Source organism: Chelon labrosus, assembly GCF_963514085.1.
Source record: "Chelon labrosus genome assembly, chromosome: 2".
Lineage (NCBI taxonomy): Eukaryota > Metazoa > Chordata > Actinopteri > Mugiliformes > Mugilidae > Chelon > Chelon labrosus.
Genome location: NC_140338.1, coordinates 22,403,232 through 22,425,688, shown reverse-complemented (window position 1 = coordinate 22,425,688; position 22,457 = coordinate 22,403,232). Strand labels below are relative to the sequence as shown.

At 42.8% G+C, this 22,457-nt stretch overlaps 1 protein-coding gene across 2 annotated transcripts; it reads right to left on the bottom strand.

Annotated features, from left to right (window-relative positions):
• Nucleotides 1-1,781: 1,781 nt before the first annotated feature.
• Nucleotides 1,782-21,490, bottom strand: LOC311495321 (uncharacterized protein). 2 transcript variants are annotated; one of them, XM_084554730.1, is made up of 15 exons: nt 21,450-21,490; nt 20,752-20,900; nt 16,912-16,957; nt 16,083-16,230; nt 15,905-15,962; nt 15,446-15,527; nt 13,109-13,224; nt 12,831-12,999; nt 7,133-7,263; nt 6,398-6,499; nt 6,210-6,239; nt 5,985-6,050; nt 5,685-5,819; nt 3,709-3,828; nt 1,782-2,017 (listed from the first exon to the last, which is right to left on the bottom strand). In XM_084554730.1, the coding sequence occupies exons 3-15, from the start codon at nt 16,955-16,957 to the stop codon at nt 1,898-1,900; spliced, it is 1,323 nt and encodes a 440-aa protein (XP_084410856.1). In that variant the 5' UTR covers nt 20,752-20,900; nt 21,450-21,490; the 3' UTR covers nt 1,782-1,897. The 2 variants fall into 2 exon arrangements, with proteins under 2 accessions (XP_084410856.1, XP_084410857.1); XM_084554731.1 differs by lacking the exons at nt 6,210-6,239; nt 21,450-21,490 and having other exon boundaries at nt 20,752-20,965.
• Between the last annotated feature and the right edge of the window lie 967 nt (nt 21,491-22,457).

Genomic DNA, 22,457 nt, shown 5'->3' with positions numbered 1-22,457 from the left:
GGCTCTGTATCAAATTCAGTTTGCCGCTGGATTAATAGTACTGACCAATATAATTCTGGACAGTACTGTTTTATGAAGAGGCATATAATCCAAAAAGGAGGTAGACATTGTTTAAGCAATGCTGTTTTCCACAGCCCCTTTGTAAACGGAAAGCCATCATATCTGGAGTTCTGCTTGATCCTGGACCACACCTGTATCTTTTAGTTCTCTGCTAGTGCTGACAAACTTGTGATGCCAACTTCACTCCACGGTGCCTGTGCTGGATTACAGACCAGGAAAACATCAGGACTGCTGATCCCAGGGACCTCAAAACCCCCAAGATCAGTATTTTCCAGTTTGATTATTATTGGTAAGTTGTGAATATGCATAATACCACCTTGCGTGTACATTCATGTAAAAAAAATAAAAATAAAAACAACAATTTTGTCTGCAAAATCACTCCAGATTGATCTGTGTCTTCAACTGTTAAGGTAACTGGACTTGCTTTAGATTCCTGAGGACACCGAAACTCGGTCCTACTCCAGGATATCCAATCAGTGTGGATATGGAAGGCACATACAGTTAGTTTGCGATACAAGCAGGCGTTTTGAGCTGCACCTTGAGGAAAGTCTCATACCAATCAGCCACAACATTAAAACCACTGACTGGATAAGTGAATAACATTGACCATCTTGTGACAATGCAATGTTCTGCTGGGAAACTTTTGGACCTGGCATTCATGTGGATGTTACTAGCACAATGGAGGCCTCCAAAATATCAGGCATGTGGTCCTATAGGTTGAGGTGAGGCTTGTTTTTGTGTGTGTCTGTGTCAGGCTACATCCTGTTGGGGATGGCTGCTGTCATCAAGGAGTGTCATTGCTATGGGATGGGGGTGTCTGGTCTGGTCTAGGTGGGTGCTACATGTCTAAGTAACATCCACATGAATGCCAGGTCCAAAAGTTTCCCAGCAGAACATTGTATTGTCACGAGATGGTCAATGTTATTCACTTTTCCTGTCAGTGGTCATAATGTTATGCCTGATCAGTCTATATATGTATATACTGTATATATATGTGATGATGATATAGTGTGGGAAAACATACATTTTAGGACACTGGGACCATTTTTGTTATTTCAGCTGGTTACCAAAACATATTGAAATTAGTGCTGTCATCCATATAACATAAGTATAACATAGTTAAAACTACATAACAGAAAATGAATATGTGAATATAGAATATGTGTACAGACTCAGTTCTAATTTGAGGATATTCATGTCCAAATTGGAGGACGGGTTTAGAAATGACTCCTCTTTAATATTTAGTCCTAAAAGGCTCAAAAAACACATCAAATATGAACACTATCTGTAAAACACAGTGGGGGCAGCATGGTGCATGCATGGCTTACAGTGACACTGGGTAACTAGTGTTTAATGATGTGGTGAGAGAAGACAGAAACAGTCCGATGAATCCTGAACTGTATCGGGATATGCTGTCCGTTCAGATTCAGACAAATAAGGCAAAGTTAACTGGAAACATTATGAAGACAGCTACGGCAAATTGTCACAAAGGAGGAAAGCCTTTCTTTGCTCACTTTCTATGGCATTCAGACTGCCAAGAATTTATAGTATTAAACCTGACCATTCTCTTCATTTGTCCTATTACATTTAAGGCCCTGAAAATATTTTGGTTTTGTATACAATTGGTTGTAGTTCCTAAAATGGTTTTGTCCCATCCCTCTAAACCATTCATCAAATCAAAGCTGAGTCTACACCACTTATTCATTATACCGTACATATATATATATATATATATATATATATATATATATATATATATATATATGTTTTAAATGCACACGGTGGCACTGTAACATCAAGGTGAAGACGTAAGAAACTGCACCAGGGGTCCGATTTCCTACAGGAAGCTGGAGGATTTCCCATCCTCAATTTGGAACTTGTAAGCACCATCGGCGGAGTTGAGGACGTTGGTGGAGTGGGAAGGGTCAGGAGCTACAGGAGAAGATGCAGCTTCACCCTGGGGATAAAAACAAATGTATGTTGACTTTGTACGTTCAGAATTCAACAAGCGAGAGAGAGAGAGCATAAGACCATTGGAACCACTGGAATTGAATGAGTTTTTAAAGTTATGTAGGTTTGACTCTTAGACTGTAAATAAAAATGGACAAGGCGTCCCCACTTCCTTGACTAAACTGATGTTACTTTGCCGGGGAGACGAGTGGCGCCAAGTTTGGAACTAGAGTCTGCACAGTACAGTATGAGAGTGGAGCCACACGGAGCTAAATTATTGATGACCCACCCACACTTCCTGCGGACTCACTCGCGTTTTCGTTTAATTAATACTACGCTCTGCTCCACCTCCACCACTTACAAGGAAATGTTAGATTATACACTGTACTTACTTATTTATTTAGTTTTTCCAACTCTCACAGTCCTACAGGGCTGCTTCATGGAGTGGTTGGCATGGCAACTGGTAGTCATCATGATGTCATATCCTGTTTCTATAGCGTCAAATAACAAACTTATCAGAAAAATTATATAATACTACTACCTAAACTAATTAAAATGACTGAAACCATCCTTGAAAAAAATGTATTTCAGTGTTTTAGTTTGGCCTAAGTCCCATCCACTATGGAGGAGGTGGAGCTTATGACCTATACTGCAGCCAGACACCAGGGGGAGCTGTACTTGCGTTGGCTTCACTTTTGAGGAGCTGTTTCCGTTCATCTTTATTTACAGTCTATGGTTTGAGTCACCAAAGAATTTTTTTTTTTTTTGAGAATTCTGATATTAATGTAATGTACTGCATCTGGGGTCGGCTGTGGCTCAGTAGGTAGAGCGGGTTGTCGACGAACCAGAGGGTTAGCGGTTTGATCTCTGGAACGTGCCACACGGTGAGGTAAGAATTTTTAGCATAGTTTTCGTATTTTTCTTTATTTTCTATCTTTAGAAGAGTCTTGTTTTGCACGTAATGCTGCTCACATGGACCTTAAACTGCCCCCCGGGGACACACAAAGTTTTCTGAATCTGAATCTGAATGTGTCGCTATGACTGTAAAGTGTTTTGAATACCAATAGGTAGAAAGGCACTATATAAACACAAACCCATTTACCATTACTTTTTTCATCAGCTTTCTGGCAAAACATTTTGAACTGGCATTGAAGCTGAAATGTTCCTAAAAATATACATTTAAACAGTACTCAACACCTGTTACTGTCAAGCTTTTAATAATGGTTCTTCAGTATAAACAGAATTAAGACTAGACTAAGATAATTTAGGCTATTGCATAGAGTTAATTATAGAGTTAAATATAGAGCTAATGTGACCGATGTATTTATATTAACTTATCCTGGATGTTTCCTCAGGTCTACTGACCATTTCGTTGTTGACATTTTCACAACTTCTAAACAAGTTAAACTGCACAGTACAGAAATGTTAGAGTCCTTCTTTGATTTCACTGTTTGTTGTTTTTGTCCAACAAGATTTCTACTCATACTGACACGGTGTGCTAGTTGTAGATACATAAAAATCAGGTTGCTTAGTTTAATTTGATTGGCGCGTGAGAGGCCATGCAAATTCAAACGAGACAATCAATCAGAAACAGCGCCCACTGATTGTACAAACTCTAAGAGAGACTAGTCTGAAACAATATATTATCTCCACAAGCCGGTGAGATGACTCATTTCTCCATACTGTGTGTGTGTATACCTGTGGTGCTGCAGTCAGCAGTGGATCCGCAGGTGAGGAAGCCTTATTCTCCATCGTTACCGACTCTTTCACCGGTTCACCTGATGGTGGTGGAGCGCTATACATGACTGGAGCGTAGCCCTACACACACGCACAACACAAACAAAAACAAAAAACTCACTTTTGGGAAATTTACACTCTCTTATCCTTATCCTATTAACACTTACATTAGCCACTTCACTCTGGGGGATGAAAACATCTACACTATATTGGCAAAAATATTCACTCACCCATGCAAATAATTGAATTCAGGTGTTCTAATCTCTTCCATGGTCACAGGTGGATAAAATCAAGCACCTAGGCATTCAGACTGCTTCTACAAACATTTGTGTATGAATGGGTCGCTCTCAGGAGCTCAGTGGATACTGGCGTGGTACTGTGATAGGATGCCACCCGTACAACAAGTCCAGTCGGGAAATTTCCTCGTTACTAAATATTCCACAGTCAACCGTCAGTAGTATTATAACAAAGTGGAAGCGGGGAACAACAGCAACTCAGTCACGAAGTTGGAGGCCACATAAAATGACAGAGCAGGGTCAGCGGATGCCGAGGAACATAGTGCGCAGAAGCCGCCAACTTTCTGCAGAGTCAATCGCTACAGACCTCCAAACTTCATGTGGCCTTCAGATTAGCTCAAGAACAGTGTGTAGAGAGCTTCATCGAATGGGTTTCCATGGCCAAGCAGCTACATCCAAGCCATACATCACCAAGTGCAATGCAAAGCGCCGGATGCAGTGGTGTAAAGCACACCGCCACTGGACTCTGGAGCAGTGGAGACGTGGCAATCTGATGGACCAATCTGGGTTTGGTGGTTGCCAGAAGAACGGTGCTTTTCTGACTGCACTGTGCCAAGTGTGAAGTTTGGAAGGATTATGGTGAGGGGTTGTTTTTCAGGAGCTGGGCTTGGCCCCTTAGTTCCAGTGAAAGGAACTCTGAATGCTTCAGCATACCAAGAGATTTTGGACAATTCCATGCTCCCAACTTTGTGGGAACAGTTTGAGGATGGCCCCTTCCTGTTCCAAAACGATTGCACACCAGTGCACAAAGATAGGTCCATAAAGACATGGATGAGAGCGTTTGGTGTGGAAGAACTTGACTGGCCTGCACAGAGTCCTGACCTCAACCTGATTGAACACCTTTGGGATGGATCAGAGTGAAGACTGCGAGCCAGGTCTTCCCGTCCAACATCAGTGTCTGACCTCACAAATTCTGGAAGAATGGTCACAAATTCCCATAAACGCACTCCTAAACCTTGTGGAAAGCCTTCCCAGAAGAGTTGAAGCTGTTACAGCTGCAAAGAGTGGGCCAACGTCATATTAAACCCAATGGATTAAGAATCGGATGTCACTTAAGTCCATATGCGTGTAAAGGCAGATGAGAAAATACCTTTGGCAATATAGTGTATGTTGACTTTGCTTCCTATTCCCTATTCAACATGAGAGTGGGTGATCGTCAGCCAACAGATTCCTCTTTGCAGAATTCGTTTTTCAAGTTATCAAAAAGCTGCGTTGGGACACGTCTTTGGTCCTCATTAATCGGCCTTGTGTCTGCTCACACAACACACATGGTTTTGACTTATTCCATTGAATTGCAATCAAGATAAAGCTTCGTATAGTGAGAACAACTGTATTATCATCTGTACATTTTCTTAATATACAGGCAAGAAAACACAGTATGATCCACAATATCAGATCAGACAGGACAGATGAGGGGGATGACTTACTATTAGGGTTTCTAGCCACAAGCCACCAGGACCTTTGTAAACATATTCATTTTGAATTGAGAAAATGTGTAGAGCCTGTCAGTAGTATGGGGTCGTCATCACTCTTTCATACACTCATTCACCACAGGTTCCTCTCAGGAGTTAAATATCGACGTTCAAATCAACACTCCTCTCAGGAATCTAAACCCTAGTCAATCAAACAGCTAAATCGTACCATTGGTGCTGCAGGTCCGGGGGGGTACTGGCCCTGTGGTGGGCCATTCCACTGTGGAGCCTGGGGAGGGGGGATCATAGCTGGGCCAGCGGGAGGGTAGGAAGGGTTCTGGGGTGGGTAGGCTGGGTTAAAACCCTGTGGAAGGAGACAATCGGGAGTTAAACCAGGAAATGTTTTTATATATCTTTAATAACTTGCAGGTTCCAACAGGTCTTTATTCAGAGTAGTCAGGAGGATACGAGGCTAGGTAAGTCAAGTGTGTTTGTATTTCTGAAAGCCAGCTTAATTCATGATACTCACATAGGAGGCGTTACCATTCCATTGTCCTGGGCCAGTAGTTGGAGGAGGGGGGTGTACTGTAGGATCCTGTACAGGATGTATGTAAAAACATTCTTGTCAGATTACCATCGAACAATTAGTTCAGCAATTCTCCTCCATGTATCAGAAACATCCAGTAAATACAGTGATGTGTTTGCATAACGATCATGTATTATGTAGTAAAGTGTGTTATATCATGTGACGCACCATGCCAGGGTTGGGACTATGGTAGTACACCTGCAAACAGAGTTCAACCAGTAAACATCAACAAGTCATTACCAGGTTGACTTTAACACAAGCATACTACGCATTCACGCTGTTTACTGCAGGCAACAGATAACTCTGCTATAAAATATATAATTATATCCATGATTAAATTATTAGTATAATCTCACAGCATTTGGTTGTCCAGAGGGGTTGTAGGGAGGACACGGTCCAACGGGTCCAGCAGGTCCAACGGGACCACCGGGAGGAGGATGGACGGTTTGTGGGGACGCCTACAGAGAGATACACACACATAATGATTACTACGGTAGTTTTAATTTTAGTTCTTTAGTTTTAATGTTAAGTTCATTGTACACGCAAAACACAAGCTATTTATTGAAATAGCTGAAGGAGAAGGGATCTGAAGGCTCAAGCAGATTTATAATGAAAAAGAAAATAACTCCTCTTGCTATTATTTTAATTTCATTTCAAAACTGAAATCATGTTTTGATATTAGGCATTTTATTAAGTCTAATTATTGTTATCACCAGGCAAGAGTGAGATTTAAAAAACACGAATAAAAACTGACTTTAACTTCACCAATCAAGGCTCTACATTAGATTAAATATGCTTGTCATGAAGATGCTGAAGCCATTTGGAAAATCCGTAATTGCAAATGCGATGCTACAAATATCGAGTACAACTAAGGATACATTCATTTTAGTTGTCGTATTACTTGACAGCGTACGGCAACGTTTGGCATCCTTTGAAAAGTGCTGCCGTCTTGGTGAAACTGCATTAACAATTAATAGCTCATGTTTGTGCCTTTTGCTTTGGCCATTTTAAACATTCTCCTGTGATAAATTGCCAAATAAAACAAAATCCTGACATCTGCAACTGTTACATTACATGTGTAACAGCTGTACCTGTAGCATTGCAGCAGTGGCGGGTTTCTTTTTGAAAATCTTCTTCCGGCAGCAGCAGCAAATTCCAGCTGGGATGCCGAGCAGTAAGAGCAGAGCCATGAGAGGGTTTCCTTGTGAGGCGTCATGGTGGTCTGCAGAAGAAACAAGAGGATGGGATGGGGACACACAGATTGTTAGACTTTACAGCAGAACTTCACGAGCCAAACTTATTTTTACCAGCACTGGGGTATTTGTTTACTCATTTGAACAATTCTTTCTTCACTTCTGGCTAGCCATTCAGCTAAAGTCAGATTCCTCCTATTGTCATTACCACTGCTAGGTTACCATTTGCTCAGTCTAGTTAAAAGAAAGTAAATGACAGTGGCCTCTCTCAAACACTTGGGTTCCAGGGAAACTTCCAGGGTGAAGTGACTGATCAAGTTATAAATACCCTAGAGTTGAGAGAGGTTTATACACTGATCAGGCATATATGGACATGGGCCTTCTGAGGGCGTCCTGTGTGTCCTGTGGTGTCTGGTAACAGAATGCTGTCAGTGGGGGTCTTTGGGTCCCATGGGTTGAGGGGAGGGGCCTCTGTGGATCATCCCACAAATACTTGATCAGTTTGGGATCTAGTGAATTTGGAGGCCAGGGGGGTATTCCAGAAAGCAGGTTTACTGGCTTAACTGGATATGTAAACCCAGAGTTAGCGGTAAACCTGGGATTTCGGTTCCAGAACGCTCAAATATGATCAGGCTATGTAAGTAACTATGGTAACATAGGCTCTGAACTTAACTGGGTATGTAAACCCAGAGTTAGCGGTAAACCTGGGATTTCGGTTCCAGAACGCTCAAATATGATCAGGCTATGTAAGTAACTATAGTAACATAGGCTCTGAACTTAACCTGGTAGGGGTAGGTTTTGTTCAGGTTATGTTCGGGTATTTAAGTGCACGTTCAGCCAGACCGCTGTTTCCACACTTGTCACACAATGACGTTTCCTTTTGAGGAAGATCCAATTGACATTGAAGCACAAATCATTCGGGCTATTCACCGTGAGAGGGTGATAAGACCACGACTTAATATCCTTTCTTTTCCTAATGAGTTTTTGCCAGAGCGCTACTGTTTTTCTGCGGAATCTTTAATATATTTAAACAACATTCTCCATCCCCACATTTCGAACGTTACGCATCGTGGATTCGCTCATCGTAATTGTTGCGCGTGCGGGCTCCACCACTCCACCTCCACCTACAACTGAGAAGTTCATAAATTGGTCATTTTCGAACTTGCAAGGCTACACAAATTAGACATAAGTGATTTAGGCGTAGGCCTATTAGGGAAAATGCATTGCACTTGTTAATTTTGCTCCTCCTGGGAGGTTGAGGGCTCCGATGACGTGCCCCCAGAAATCCCCTCCATCATCGGACGCCCTCGATTGATACTGATCGCCAACTCCTCCACAGGGGTGAGGGGGGACACCGCTGGCCCAGAACCGGTCTTCCTCTCCTCTGCTTTCTTCCTATTGGCTTTGAAATGAATGTAACTTGTTGCAATATGGCAATTCAAGAATATAATACTGGATAAGTGATGTCTAAGATGATGCACCCAGATATATCTTACCAACTTGGACAATGTTTTTATATTTTGTTTTGACCTGCGGCCACGTTCTCTTGAGGGCAGTCGGGTTACATCTAATTAAAAATAATACAATATATGACAAGGTAGTCTATAGTATAAGAAAGTCTCATACAAAGCAGTTAATATGTAGCCTAATATCTACTGAATTATTGTGCTTCTGACACATTAGTGTGCTATAGCCTACTAAACTTACGCATTTACGCGGTCGGCAATTCTCTGCCAAGCAAGATCTCGTTCCTTTGCAGACGCGCAAGTATTGCTTTTTTTCGTGATTATCGCTCTTTCCTCCTCGTACGCCTCGAGCAGAACTTGCTGCTCCGCTTCAGAAAAATAGGCTGCTCTGCGCTTTGCCATTTTTACTCATGGTTTCGACTCTCAATAGATGATGCCTTTATAACTTCGCCGTGATCGCGCACAACTCTAGGTTAAACAATCCGGGGTTGATTGAACTGATTGCAAACCGGTGTTTTGGAACCGACAGCTCGGGTTTAGTCGCCTCAGGTTCAGACAACCCAGAGGTTAAGTTTTATCTCAGTGTTTGTTAAACCTGCTTTCTGGAATACCCCCCAGGTCAAGACCTGCTGCCATGGTCAATGTTATTCACTTCACTTATCAGTGGTCATAAAGTTATGCCTGATCGGTGTATGTGTGTCTCAAAAAATGTGCCATGTCAAAATCTTTACTTGAAAGTGAATAGTCAGTCTGCATATAATATAACAAACAAGGTGATGGACAATTTAAAAAGGCCTGACTAATGGGTAGCACAAAGACAATCTTGCAACTAACTAGTGATCTACAAGAGGTATATTATACACTGAGGTGAGAAACTGGCATGGTAGTGAGGAAAACTGTCTGGAAGCTATACACAATGACGGGATACAGGACCAAGTGAAAAGCATTCGGACCACTCATTTCTAAATCGTTCCAAATATGTTTATTAGGAAACTGATCACATTACAGAGAAATTAACAGTTGACAATTATGTTTCCATGTTTTTTACAGAAGATGAGAAAGGTAAACCCTGACAAAAAGGACTAATGACAAAAATGAATAGCAAGTAAACATCAACAAAGCAGATAAAACAAAACGGACAGGACTAGAACAAACAAACAAACAGACAAAAAAAACAAAATTTCTAAATCAAACAGGAAACAAGTTCGAGAGAAATACCGTAAACCTGTTTGAATAGCTATGCAAAGAACTGTAAGGAGATACAATGACGCCAAATAGGAACAAAGCAACCACTGAACAGACGGTGTTTGTTTCACGTCAGAGATTTTTGGGATAGGGAGGCAATTGTATTGGGGTGATAGACACACCTCATTTTGTTTTTTCCACGTAATGGTCTCACTGTGTACAGTGTGCCTTACATATTGGGGCCAATACCAAAAAATACTAAAAGACAACCCTTTTCAATGTGGCATCAACTTCAACATTCTGTGGGTATAAAAAGCTGGTATTGTCAGTAAGTCATTCCAAGTTCATCATTCAAACAGCCATGAACACACGACGTCACTGACACCAAGACACCGCCGTGAACGTTTGCAGTAGAGATGCACCGATTACAATTTTCCCGGCCGATTCCGATTTCCGATTTTTCATTGAGTTTGACCTGCCGATACCGATTTTAGCCGATTACGATTTCATTTTTTCTAACCACTTTACAACACACACAAAGATTTATTTTCTCTTCTTTAATAGAATATTAATATTATCTTTTCTTTAATAGAACATTTTTTGAACAGATAATCGCTATCACTATAAAAATAGAACTATATAAATTACTCCTGGTGTGGGAAGTTCACACACATCTAAAGTGCAGTGTTATAGAAGAACCATTTCTTTCTTTTCATATCCAATATCCAACTAAAGAAATGTGATATATTTAGCAAACTAAACTTCTGTATGAAAACAGGGAAAACAGGTAATGGCAATAAAATAATATATAAACAACAACAACAAAAAAAAATATATATAATATAAATATCGCCTTGTAACGTAACCTAACAGGCTAGCTCTAATGTTAACGTCCATTAGCTTGTATAAAAGCCCGACACAACACGTTATCTTTGACAGAAACAGTTGAGTTTGGTAGCTCCGTCAGAGAGGATGAGACAGAGAGGAGAGAGATCCGGCTGCAGTCAGGTGACAGAGAGAGTGATGCGGGAGGGGCCCGCTGTCTCGGAGCGGAGGGACGGAGTCAGGCTACCGTTGAGAGAAGAGAGAGAAGGTCACAGTGGACCGCGGAGGGGGCATCTTATGATTATCTCGTCCCGGGCCCAGGCAAGACTGTCAGCTGGCCTGCGTGTGATGATGATGTTGCGCGATGTAAATCATGCGGCGCCCGAGTGCATTTGACCGGCACAAAATCGGCATATGTCAGACTGACCGGCCGGTCTCCGGTCATGGCCGATCACGTGAAAATCGGCCGATTCCGGTCACCAGCCGATAAATCGGTCCATCTCTAGCTTGCAGTGGGCACAAGATCATTGGACATTCAGCAGTGGTCTACCGTCCTGTTCACTGATGAGTGTCGGGTCACCTTGCACGGAACTGACGGTCGTCAGCGTTGCTGGAGAAGGCGAGGTGAGCGATACGCCGAGGTCAACGGGGTCCCCAGGGTCTGGGCAGGCATCACCAGTCAGTGCAAAACAGATTTGGTTATTGTTGATGGCTCAGTCACTGCACATTCTTACCTCAGAGACATCATAGAACCCATCATCATCCCCCAGTTCCGCCAGCACACCCCCAACTTTCTGTTCATGGATGATAATGCTCCACCACATCGTGCCAGAATTGTCACAGCTCGACTTCGGGAAGTCGGAGTGCCTCATATGGTATGGCCAGCGATGTCCCCTGACCTGAACCCCATAGAGCACGTCTGGGACCAGCTGAAGCAGAGACTGGATGATCGTACCCCACCCCCACGTGACCTGGCAGAACTGCGTGCAGCACTTGTGGAAGAGTGGAACGCATTGCCTCAGAACAACATCATGAGGCTAGTGAGGAGCATGAGACGTCGCTGTCAAGCTGTCATTGCGGCAAATGGTGGAAACACCCGCTACTGACATTGTCAGTTTTTGTTATTTGGGGCTATCCTTGTTATTGTCTAAATTTTTGGGGTAATAAATATTAAACTAATGAAAATGGTGTTTCTTTTCATTCATTATTAGTAATATTAAAGGGAACTTTTACTTATTTCATTAAAATTCAGACCAAATAGCAAAAGCACTCATGTAAATAACAATATCCCTAACTTATTGTGAGTAGTGTATATAATATATATACCGTAAATCCTCTAATACAGGCCCGGGCCTTTATTTTACTCAAGCGCATCGCGGTCCAGGCCTTTATTCGAAGGAGGCCAGAATTAGAGGCAGGCCTCAATTTCTATTTGAGCAAAACGAACTACCAGTAGAATGAATAAAAACAAGATTTTGTGTCTATTTGAACCTATAAAATACTAGGTTCATTTATTGAAAACGTACAGTTACCATAACCTGGTATGCATACAGAACATTAACAACAAATGAGCGGAGCGACGCGGTCGGGGCGCACTGAGGACAGTCCGCCGCCGGTCGGCAGTCGCGCCGGGAGCGAGGGGGCCCCGTCCCTCCCCGCAGGGAGAGAGGGCGCAGTGAGCACTGATTCCACGACCCCAGGGAAGCGGCGAGGTGAGATGCGGGGGGTCGCTGTAAAGCTCGCGGCCGGAGCCGGCGAGCCACCTTCGCCCCGAGCACTTCCAGGCCGACCCAGAGCCAATCGCGGCGCACCGCCACGGAGGAAATGCGCCCGGCGGGGGCCGGCAGACGCCGGGGAGAGGTCCCGCTGAGGGGATCCTCGCACACCGTGCCGCCGAAACCCTGACCCGCCGAGATGGTTCTAATAATAGCCCCGGCCACTATTAGAGACCGGCCTTTATTTACCTCCGCTGACAGCGAGACCCGGCCGCTAATGGAATACAGGCCAATATTAGAGGATTTACGGTATATAATAATATATAATATATAAATATACTGCATTTGGGTCCTCCCTTTCTCCCCTACACCTGTGACAAATACAGAAATCTGTTGGGGACCCACCTGTCAGGTCCATCTTGGTTATCGACACCACCCGGTCCCTGCGATCTTTCAAGGTGTAACGTCCCTCATCACTGGAGTTCACGTTCCTGATCTCAATTTTCGTGGCGTGAGTGTGAACCCGGTCCCAGTAATCCGGAAGGTCCTCGGACACCCTGGCACCATCGCGCACCTTTGGGTAACAACAAACATGTTGGGCTGGATCACTGGATCGCCGCTGCATCGCTGTCTGGACAACTCAGAATTTTGTGCAAAAAACAATGAAAGGCCTTCCATCTCACCAGCGTAACGTTAGCACTCGCCCCAGAGAAGGAGAGGGTAGAGTCGGCCAGGTCGACTCCCTCCAGTGAGATGTAGAGACTCTCGCCTGCTACACACCTCATATAGTTATGTCTGGCTTGAGTGGAGAGAAGGATAAAGAAAAGGAGAGATCAAAGCCAAATCTTATTCTGTGGAGTGACACTTTGGCATCTAGGCATCATCATCTGGACAAAAAAACCTTCACAGTATATTTGCAGTTGTAATCATGAGCGGTTGGGACTCGTAACACCTTATGATCAACTTGACAGTGTTGACAGACTGTCACAACGCAAGACCTGTTGATTGGGCGGCACAGTGGTGTGGTGGTTAGCACTGAATCCATCAGCCGACTGGGGCCTTTCTGTGTGGAGTTTACATGCTCTCCCTCAGTTGGGTACAGTGACAGCTGGGATAGGCTCAGACCCCCGCGACCCTCCAGAGGACAAGCGGTTACAGACAATTAAATGAAAATGGAAGTTCTGTTAACCCTTCATGGGACGAGTAACCATATACGGTAACTTCCACACATTTTAAATTGCATCCCTGTGCCACGTAGTGAGGTCTAGAGGTATGTGGTTTTCACCCAGCCAATCAGTGAAGGTCAAGGCAACATTCTCAGGGTCTAATGTGGTCTGCAAGGTCCACCTCTGCACGAACACGGAGCTTAACTGCTTTATTAGGGACCATGAAGAAGTGGCCTAACGTTGTCTAATGTGATAATGTGTATGTTGACAAGTCCCTGAATCAGCACTTATGTTCTAATAGTCTAAATACATGTTTACGTTTGTTTACCCCTTCAAGGGGTCAAGGAACTATATATGGTAATTCACTGATCTTGATTTTTTCCATGAAAATAAAAAATTTTGCAAAATGTCACAAAAATAAAAAAAAAAGTCTTCTTACACCCTACAATAACACTCTGGGGTTGACATTTAGAATGTCCAAGTATTTCAATGAGTGCCCCGTAAAGTGTTAAGTGTCAAGAGTCCAAATGTTGCGCAATAGGAACAAGACCTTCCTCAGAAATGGGACAAACAGTTTTTTACTGAAAATAACTTGCCTGGCACATACGCCGAAACATCTGGAACACGGGAACAAATTAGCAGCAAGGCTGAGCGGCCGTGCCGTACCCTGCTCTCTTCCTCTCTTATGGGCCTCTGTTGTAATCCTGTTTGTTTGTTTTTGTGTTTCCTGTTTGTCCTCGGTCTTTCTTATCCTGCTTCACTTCCTGAGGTCGCCTTCTTTGACCGCTGGATTGGTTTCTCCCTGTGTGCCTCTGTGAATTCACCCCTGTGTATGTCCCCCTGTGTTCTTGTACAGTTTCTCATGTTCCTGGGGTTTTGTAATGGTTTTGTTATTTGGATTACACGTGTTTTTGGATCTAGGATTTTGTATTTCGTCTGGTCCACAGCTGCCATTATTTAAAGTCATTCCGTTTCCTGCATTTGGGTCCTACCTCACAACTCAGAAGGTGACAGCCATGTGCCTTTACATTAGAATGGTGATTAGCTTATTTGTGCTTTAGACCTAAACCACGAAGGATTCAATGCTTTCTTCTCGTCACTGGCTTTCCCTCTCTTGTTCGCCTTACCACATCTGTGCACCCTCTCTCTCTCTCTCTCTCTCTCGCGAACAACAGAGGAAAAGACAAAGGAGAGAACAAAATCCGAATCGTATAAATAAACTGAGAGCTTGGAAAAACCCAGCATGTGTGGATGGTTATGCTGTTGATTATGTCACTTAACAAGTTACCCCAGAAGGAGAGCCCTCATACAGATGATCCCAAAAGGATCAGAATCAAAAAACAAAAGTTTTAAATATGTTGAGAGATGTGGAAAAGATGCAGACCTTTACAATCCCACTGGAATTTTGAGTTTCCGAGTTTCTATCCAAATGTGTGCAAATGCATAACATAAAGAAAAATGTTAATGCCAGTTTCACTCCACTGCTGTTGTGGGTTTGTGAAATAAAAAAAAAAAAATGGATGTCGAGAAGAAGGTGCAACTAAACAGGAGGCAACACTTAACCTCATAATTTGAACAACAAAATTCAGTTTGCTTCATCTGTGTTTTGAGACAGGGTTAAGGCTCCTGATCACTGTGAAATGATCAGTTCCTCTCCTCGCTCCCAGGAAAGCTTCAGTCGACGCTGAATTCAAGCTTCATGCACATTTTTCATCAATTTCTGCATGTGTTTTTTGCTGTTTCCCCTGTGCCACAAATTAAAAATGTGCATGAAGCGGGCAGATACAAAGAAAAAAAAAAAACCTACAGTGATTTTTATCACAGAGGCTCGTGTTTAGTAAGTAACTAACTCACGTGTTACTGCCACTTTCACGTTGGCTATCTCTTTATTCCAGAAGTCTCTCTGGATGTACGTCCCCTGGTCCTCATACGTCACCTAAGAGAAAAACAAAATACAGACCAAATCAGTGCACAGTGAAGGTTGTGGTTCGATCCCCAGGTGTATGAGCTGCATGCGTAAGTGTCCTTGAGCAATACGCCCAACTCCAAGTTGCTCCAGGTGCTTGGCACTGGTGTGTGAATGTGTGTGAACGAAAAGGGCAGACATGTCACTGTGACTATATAGCACTGTGATACCAGTGGATTGAAAGGTGCTTCACATATACAAGTCCATTTACCGTTTATCGAACCTATAACCTGAAAGAAAACGGACTAATTTAGGTTTGGACAGAAGTGCAATGCCTTTACTATAAACATTAACCACTGCAGCAATCAAAGGAGTAATTCTGATGATAAAAATAAAACCTTGATTACCTTGTCAATATACCAGCGTCGGTCACTTCCTGTGCCAGACACCCTGCCTTTGTTCAGCCTATAGGGGACAGCAAAATGGCCACACAGAAGTTCAGCTCCTGCAACCGTACTGAAAGAAATTCACATCTTGCTATCCTGTCTACAACCAGGACGTTGGCTGTTCCTTAGCGTTTCTGACCTGTGGAAGCTCTTTTCCCAGTACAAAAAGGTATTGCTGGACTCATCGGCTGGGCTGAACTCCAGCTTCTCCGCATTCTTGAGCATGTAGATCTTCAGCTGTCGGCCATGGGCCAAGCGCTCATGGAGGTCGTGGACAGCATAAGGCTCTGAGACAAAGGCAGGACATGAAGGACAATGAGCTGCTGAAGCTAGGATATAGCGCAGGAATGGAATTTATGGTATGCAGCGATACTTTCAAAGTATTGTAGCACCACTGTATTGTGCTGGACTGACACATGTATTATTATGACATCCCCATTTTAGTCAGCAGGCTAGGCTTAATAACAGGAACATTATAGACAAACAATAATTCTGTGAATAACATGAAAGGGGATTAGGTGCAGGAATAGTGTAATAGAAGAATACATTCACTGGTGTACCTAATGTTGTAAGTTATTTATAGTTTTATCAATGAATCTTTTAGTGGTGCATGCATTAACTACGCATGTCATCCATCTCCTTCAGGGAATGGGTCTGCATGCTATGCATTTTGGACAGCTGTCCAAAGTTTAATCTATAACAGAGCCTTAATTATAAAAAAAGTGGCAGAAAACTTCACAAATTTCGGATATTATGGCCGATACACACAGGATTCAGGTCAGTTATTAGAAATTGCTAAACTAGTCCATCACGAATAGGGCTAAAGTCTACAGTGTGGTACCCTTTTTGGCATATCTATTGGAGTGTTGCCAATACAAAACAAAGGTTCTTCCTCCAGCTGTATGTTGGACTGACATCCCAAACTTCACACGGGAGAAAATGTGACGGAGCAGTGAGACGATACTCACCTACGACGACGGCGGCCGACAGCAGGATCACAACATTCCAAATCATCTGCAAGCAAGTCAGTGAGATTTTGTTAAAGATGAAATCAACAGTGGCATCAATACAGAGCAATCACTCCTTGTAAGTCATGCTCAGTCTGTCTGTCTGTCAACAACCCATTATGGTCGCCACCACCACAAGCTTCAGCAGACCGCACTCCACTGTGGTGGTGTACAACGTTTCAAGTGGCCGGAAGTGCTTGTTGTCTCCGTTGCCTCTCCGTTGCCGTTAACAGGGAGGTCGCCCCGTGTGATGCACAACTGTAATGGCTGCAATTACAGCAGTAACAATAGCAGATACATGTGTATAGGTATACAGATACCGTAGTATTGCTTGTGTCTTTTTGATATGCTACATGCATTCGTTGCAAGCTCTAGATTAAACAGTGATGCTCAAACATATTCAGTGATTTGTAGAAACAATGGCTTTCATGAACCACTGTTCACTGCATGACGCGTTGCCTGCATAATATCATTGCACTGGCTATCCTATCCTTTACGTCGTGCTTCGGGACTACACCAAAAATGTAATAAGATCCACGAGTGATTCCGGATTCTGGATTTGAGCCTGCCGTGTCTCCAACAGGACCTACCGACCTAAAATAATTAAGAAAATAATTAAGTGTAAAGGCATTATTAAATAATTCTATAATTCTGTAGTATGCGCTCGTTGAGCCAGGCTTTGATATTCATCAACAAGTCAATGTCATTAACTTCTTTTTCGTGGCGCGATGGATAGGTACAGTCTAAGAAATTTACAGTTTTTCCAAACAATAAATTCTGGGAAACAAGAGCTTTGAAGCGCATCCTCCAGAGAAAGAAAGGCAGGACAACCGCAGAAAGGTTGGAGATTAATGAAAAGGTCAGACACGACTTAATTGTAGAAAAACACTTCAGTAAATAAATCACAGAGACATGTGCTCAGCCTTGAGATGAATTAAAACTATTCCAGGGACAAGAAGAAGAAGAAGAATATGTAATAACTACTCAGACAGTAGTTCTTAATGGACAAAGACCGATTTTAACAGCGCACTAGAGCTGGTAGTGGAACCAGGCCAGAGGAGCTGCTGCTGCCGTATTAATAATGTTACAGGCAACAGTTGACCATTGCTCTGATATTTATACTGGGAAGTCGCTGATATGTCATATATCTTCCTAGCTATCAGACAGTTTTGCAAATTAGTAACATAATTATAATCTAATACCAATGGAACTAATGGATAGTGGACCCATTATCAGTCAGAGGCTCCAGTCTGAAGGTATGAATGGAGCTGAAACTTCTTGGGAACAGAGGTTAAGATTGTGTTGTAAATGGATGGCAGACTTTATCTCAGTCCACCTCCTCTGTTTAGAGAAGGTTTTTCCAATCTGATACAGATGGCTTCCTTCACTCCTCCTTCAAACCATTTGTCTTCTCTTGCCAAGATTTGGAAGTTATTATCTTCAAAGGTGTGTCCTTTGTCTAATGTCCAGTGTAGGCGGACTCCTGAATAATTTCCTGATGAGCTGGTTCTCCTGTGTTGGGACATGCGTTTGTGGATGGGTTGTTTTGTTTCCCCAATGTACAACTCTGTACAGTCCTCACTTTGGATCAGGTTTTTTTTTTTTTTTTTACATCACAGACACACTGGAAGTTCGCAAGCTCTAGCACTACTACTAGACCATCTACTAGACATAATGTGCTCAAGTAAAAGTTACCACTCATAGTCTCATTGTTTCAGACAACTTTCTTGTCTCTATACTTGTTCTCCTAGATCTTGACGTTGCATTAGACAATATACACAGTATTTTACTACACGGGTATGAACTAGTTTAAAGACGCTGGGATTTCATCTTAAAAAAATATGAAGGTGAAGCCATCCATGAAATCAGTTTTTCAAAGGCCAACTGATTAACTGTAGGAAAACACAAAGAAAGTCTGGATAACTGGTAACTTTCTACTTCTAAACTGAAGCAAAACAGAAGTTACACAAGTCATAAGAGCTATTCAGGATGGTAGCTCCTAAGCTTTAACTTAACTTTTCCACTGCCATACGGAACTTTGGAAAAGTTTTTGCAAAAGACCTCCTACCCAACAAGGTTCTCTTGCGTAAACAGAGTTTTCGCTTATTCATTCAGAAGAAAAAAAACACCAACCTCTATTAGAAATGATCGCCTGAAAAGGAAAAAGCCTCTTAAGCAAAGCATGTTCATTAGTAATGAGAGCCTTTTAATATATTCTGTCCTTGTAGCTTGTAACCAAATAATAAATAATCTAATCAAGAATTAACAAATGGAAGTATTTAATACAAGTACACAGTCTGTGATTCTGTCATTAAATAACGTATTAGCATGCAGTTAATTACTGATGTGATCATGATGTATAAGGAGCCGGGTGGAGTTAATCAATCACTGATGTCTTAAATCGCTTTAACTTCAACACAGAAGACTACCATGCGAATGGAAGCTGCCAAGATTAGAGTTATAACCGGTGGCGCGTTTCTTTTCTGAATGAATGAGACAAAACTCTGCTGAGCAGGAGGCTTTTGATGTGATTTCGGGGATATAGTGCATTCACACTACCAAAGGAATGTGGTCACATGCAGACAGATGCCAACCAGACCACCCCCCAAATGAGGTCAGAGATGGGACCAATCAAATGCAATCTCAGTGTGTCCTGTTCACACCTGTACTTTGCACTGGTCACTTTGCGATCGGATTTCCCCGGACGGATGCTGATGCAAGGTCTGAACGGGGCCTCGGGTGAAGGCTGGGGACGCGAGTGAAGATGGATTTTGATGCATAATAAATAAATAAATCACTGCATATAACGGCACTTATTACATAAATTGAAAATGAAGCTTTCCACAAATATGTAGTTTGCAGAATAGGGAGAAATGTTTGAGTTATGTAGCCATCCAGTGCGTATATCGATGGTACCCCTACCTGGACTGAACCGCAAAATTTAAAAGCAAATATTTAATCCAATGAAAAAAAAAAAAAAAAAAAGCCTAGTTCGACCACTGTCGAGCAATGCATGGTGGGGCAACCTTTAATGCAACAACTGGCCTCTCCTCACTGCCGATATATTTTTGGCGTGACCTGGCAGCCTCACAGGCCGCAGCCATGGGTGGGGGAGGTGATCTCCTCCCTTTGAGAGCTAAAGCTGTGCCCGTCAATGGTGAGAGGAAACAAAGAGCGGAGGCAATAAGCTCCGTTCTTACGACTGTTGTGTCAACTCTTTTCAGCGTTGCATCTGCCAGACTGAACGCTATGTGCCGCCGTCACAAAGCGGCGAGGTGTGGCCGCCGGCACAATATAAATCTGTGTCCAATTCCTTCATATCACAACCTCACGCATTCCCTCCGGGCGCAGGCGGCACGGGGGGAAGAACCGGTCTGAAGGGGCGGCAAAACCACCTAAAGGCTTTTGCGAATAACACCCTCAAACTTTAACAGCGTGATCTTGCTTCGTATGTTTTTTTGTTTTTTTTTTTAGAAACCGGAGCAGCAGACCTTGGAGACGGACAGCGACACACGGCAGAGAAATGTGTCTGCTCCGAGTGCACGTTATAGGCTCAAGAAAAACCTTTACACACACCTGCACAACATGCAGACCTATATGATAAGTTTGTTTCCAGTGCAATAGGACTTCTTTTATGACTGCCGGTAACACGACTTCTCTCATGCCGAATAGCCTCACTCACTCCGGTCATTTGCGCTTTGGTTTGTTTAGGGACAAACTGTGCCATGCAAAACAATTCAGCAGTGTTGCAAAACCGAACAAGCAAAGGCAGCATTTATTCACCAGCAGTCGACTACTTACCCTCTATTGTGAACAGTGTGCGTATATGGAGCTCCTTTCACCGTGATAGGGTTCGACTGTCAGAGCAACCCGACTGACTGATCCAATGACAGATCTCACTATGGAGTGGAGATGGGTGGAGGCGCGGCCAAGAAGTGCAACCTTCAGGACTACAGAAAAAAACATTAAGCATTTATGTGAAAAACTACAAATCTGAAAAACAGGTGGAGGTGAAACAAACTGCAAACATTCGGACGGACATAATCAAAAAATACTATGATACGAATTCCAGAGCACTACATAGATATCAAGCATCGTAAAATGATGTTTATCATGATGTTCATCACCGTTTTCCACCTCCCTCTCATCTGAACTGTTCTTGCACAACGCAGATTATTAAAACCCGACCAGATTCTGGTGCTGGTCGGACTACCGTCGCTAGATGGCGCTGAGGCAGCGCGGCCACTATGTAGGCACATGAACGCATCTACAAACAACATGGCCGAGGAAGACAATTCGGCAATCACTGCTGAGCATCATGGTAACCCACAGACTAGTGCATATAAAAGAATGGTAAGCGTGCTCTAACTGAGGATTTTATTTTGAAGGTTGGGCATGCACCAAGAAGGATCGCCTGGCTCTGTAGAAAGCCTGGATGCTTTTTTCCATTAAGGTAATTTTACCTAGTGTATATGAATGATAGTGAATGAGGCACTTACAAATTTAAGACAGAGATTTGTTGAAACCGTCCAGCAGCAAGTGAGCATCAAACTAAACACCCGCCCGTCTTCCCAGGCCCCACCTTCGCCTGCATTACCGTACTGAAGTTAGTATATGCGCAAGAACGTACTGACGAGACTAGACTGCCATACTGTAGTCTGTAGGACTGCCTCTTTTAACCCCCACAACATTCCTGTAAATGTCACTAAAACATCATTATTATTATTATTATTATTATTAATAATAATAAAAATATTGCATTTTATAACTTGCAGACTGACTAGGACCGTTCTATGCATAGTTTGTATGTTCTATATGGGCTTCCTCCCATCTTTCAAATAAATAATTGCCTGTAGGTGTGGTTGGGACTCTGAATGTTTAACTGTCTCTTTATTTTAGTCCTATGACAGCAGCCTGTTTTGGGAGTACCCTGTTTTTTGTCCAGTGTCAGCTGGGATAGGCTCCAGCCTCCTGTGACCCTCGGAATAGAGGATCACGAGAATGTCTGTGTGTTTTCACCATCATGTTGTATTTACTTCATGAGTGAAAAAATCCAAAAGATGGCGGGTGTGTAAGGTACAAGGTGGTTTGTTGTAGACAGATCTGTCTAACTCTTGTGTGCTTTGACGTAATAAAAGACGAGCAGCAAAGAACAGTCTCTTGTCATTCTCTCACCGTTATTATATTATGTTGTTCTCTTGTGTTTCTGATCTGACAGTCACCAACGGCGTGTCCAATATCTAACTTGACACACACGCAGTTGTGTTCAAACCACTTCAGAGGACAATCCAAGCCCTTACCATAACCTTATCATGCTCCATAGACAGACAAAAAACATTAAATAGATGCCTACCCTCTGATCACCAAATAGCTCAAAGACACAGTTAATCATGTCACTTTTAAACCGCATAGATTATCCATGACAAGTTATGTGAATCTATTAAGCATTACCTGTGACACAGTGGACTTCACAGAGCATTAGATATTTTGTAACCAAGAGCTCAAAG

Excerpts from the sequence above, each read along its gene's own strand:
- LOC311495321 (XM_084554730.1), bottom strand. The coding sequence starts at position 16,957 with ATGATTTGGAATGTTGTGATCCTGCTGTCGGCCGCCGTCGTCGTAG. Across the intron at positions 15,963-16,082 it reads TGGGAAAAGAGCTTCCACAG|GCTGAACAAAGGCAGGGTGT; the intron begins GTCAGAAACGCT and ends TGTCCCCTATAG. Across the intron at positions 5,820-5,984 it reads GGAATGGTAACGCCTCCTAT|GGTTTTAACCCAGCCTACCC; the intron begins GTGAGTATCATG and ends CTCCTTCCACAG.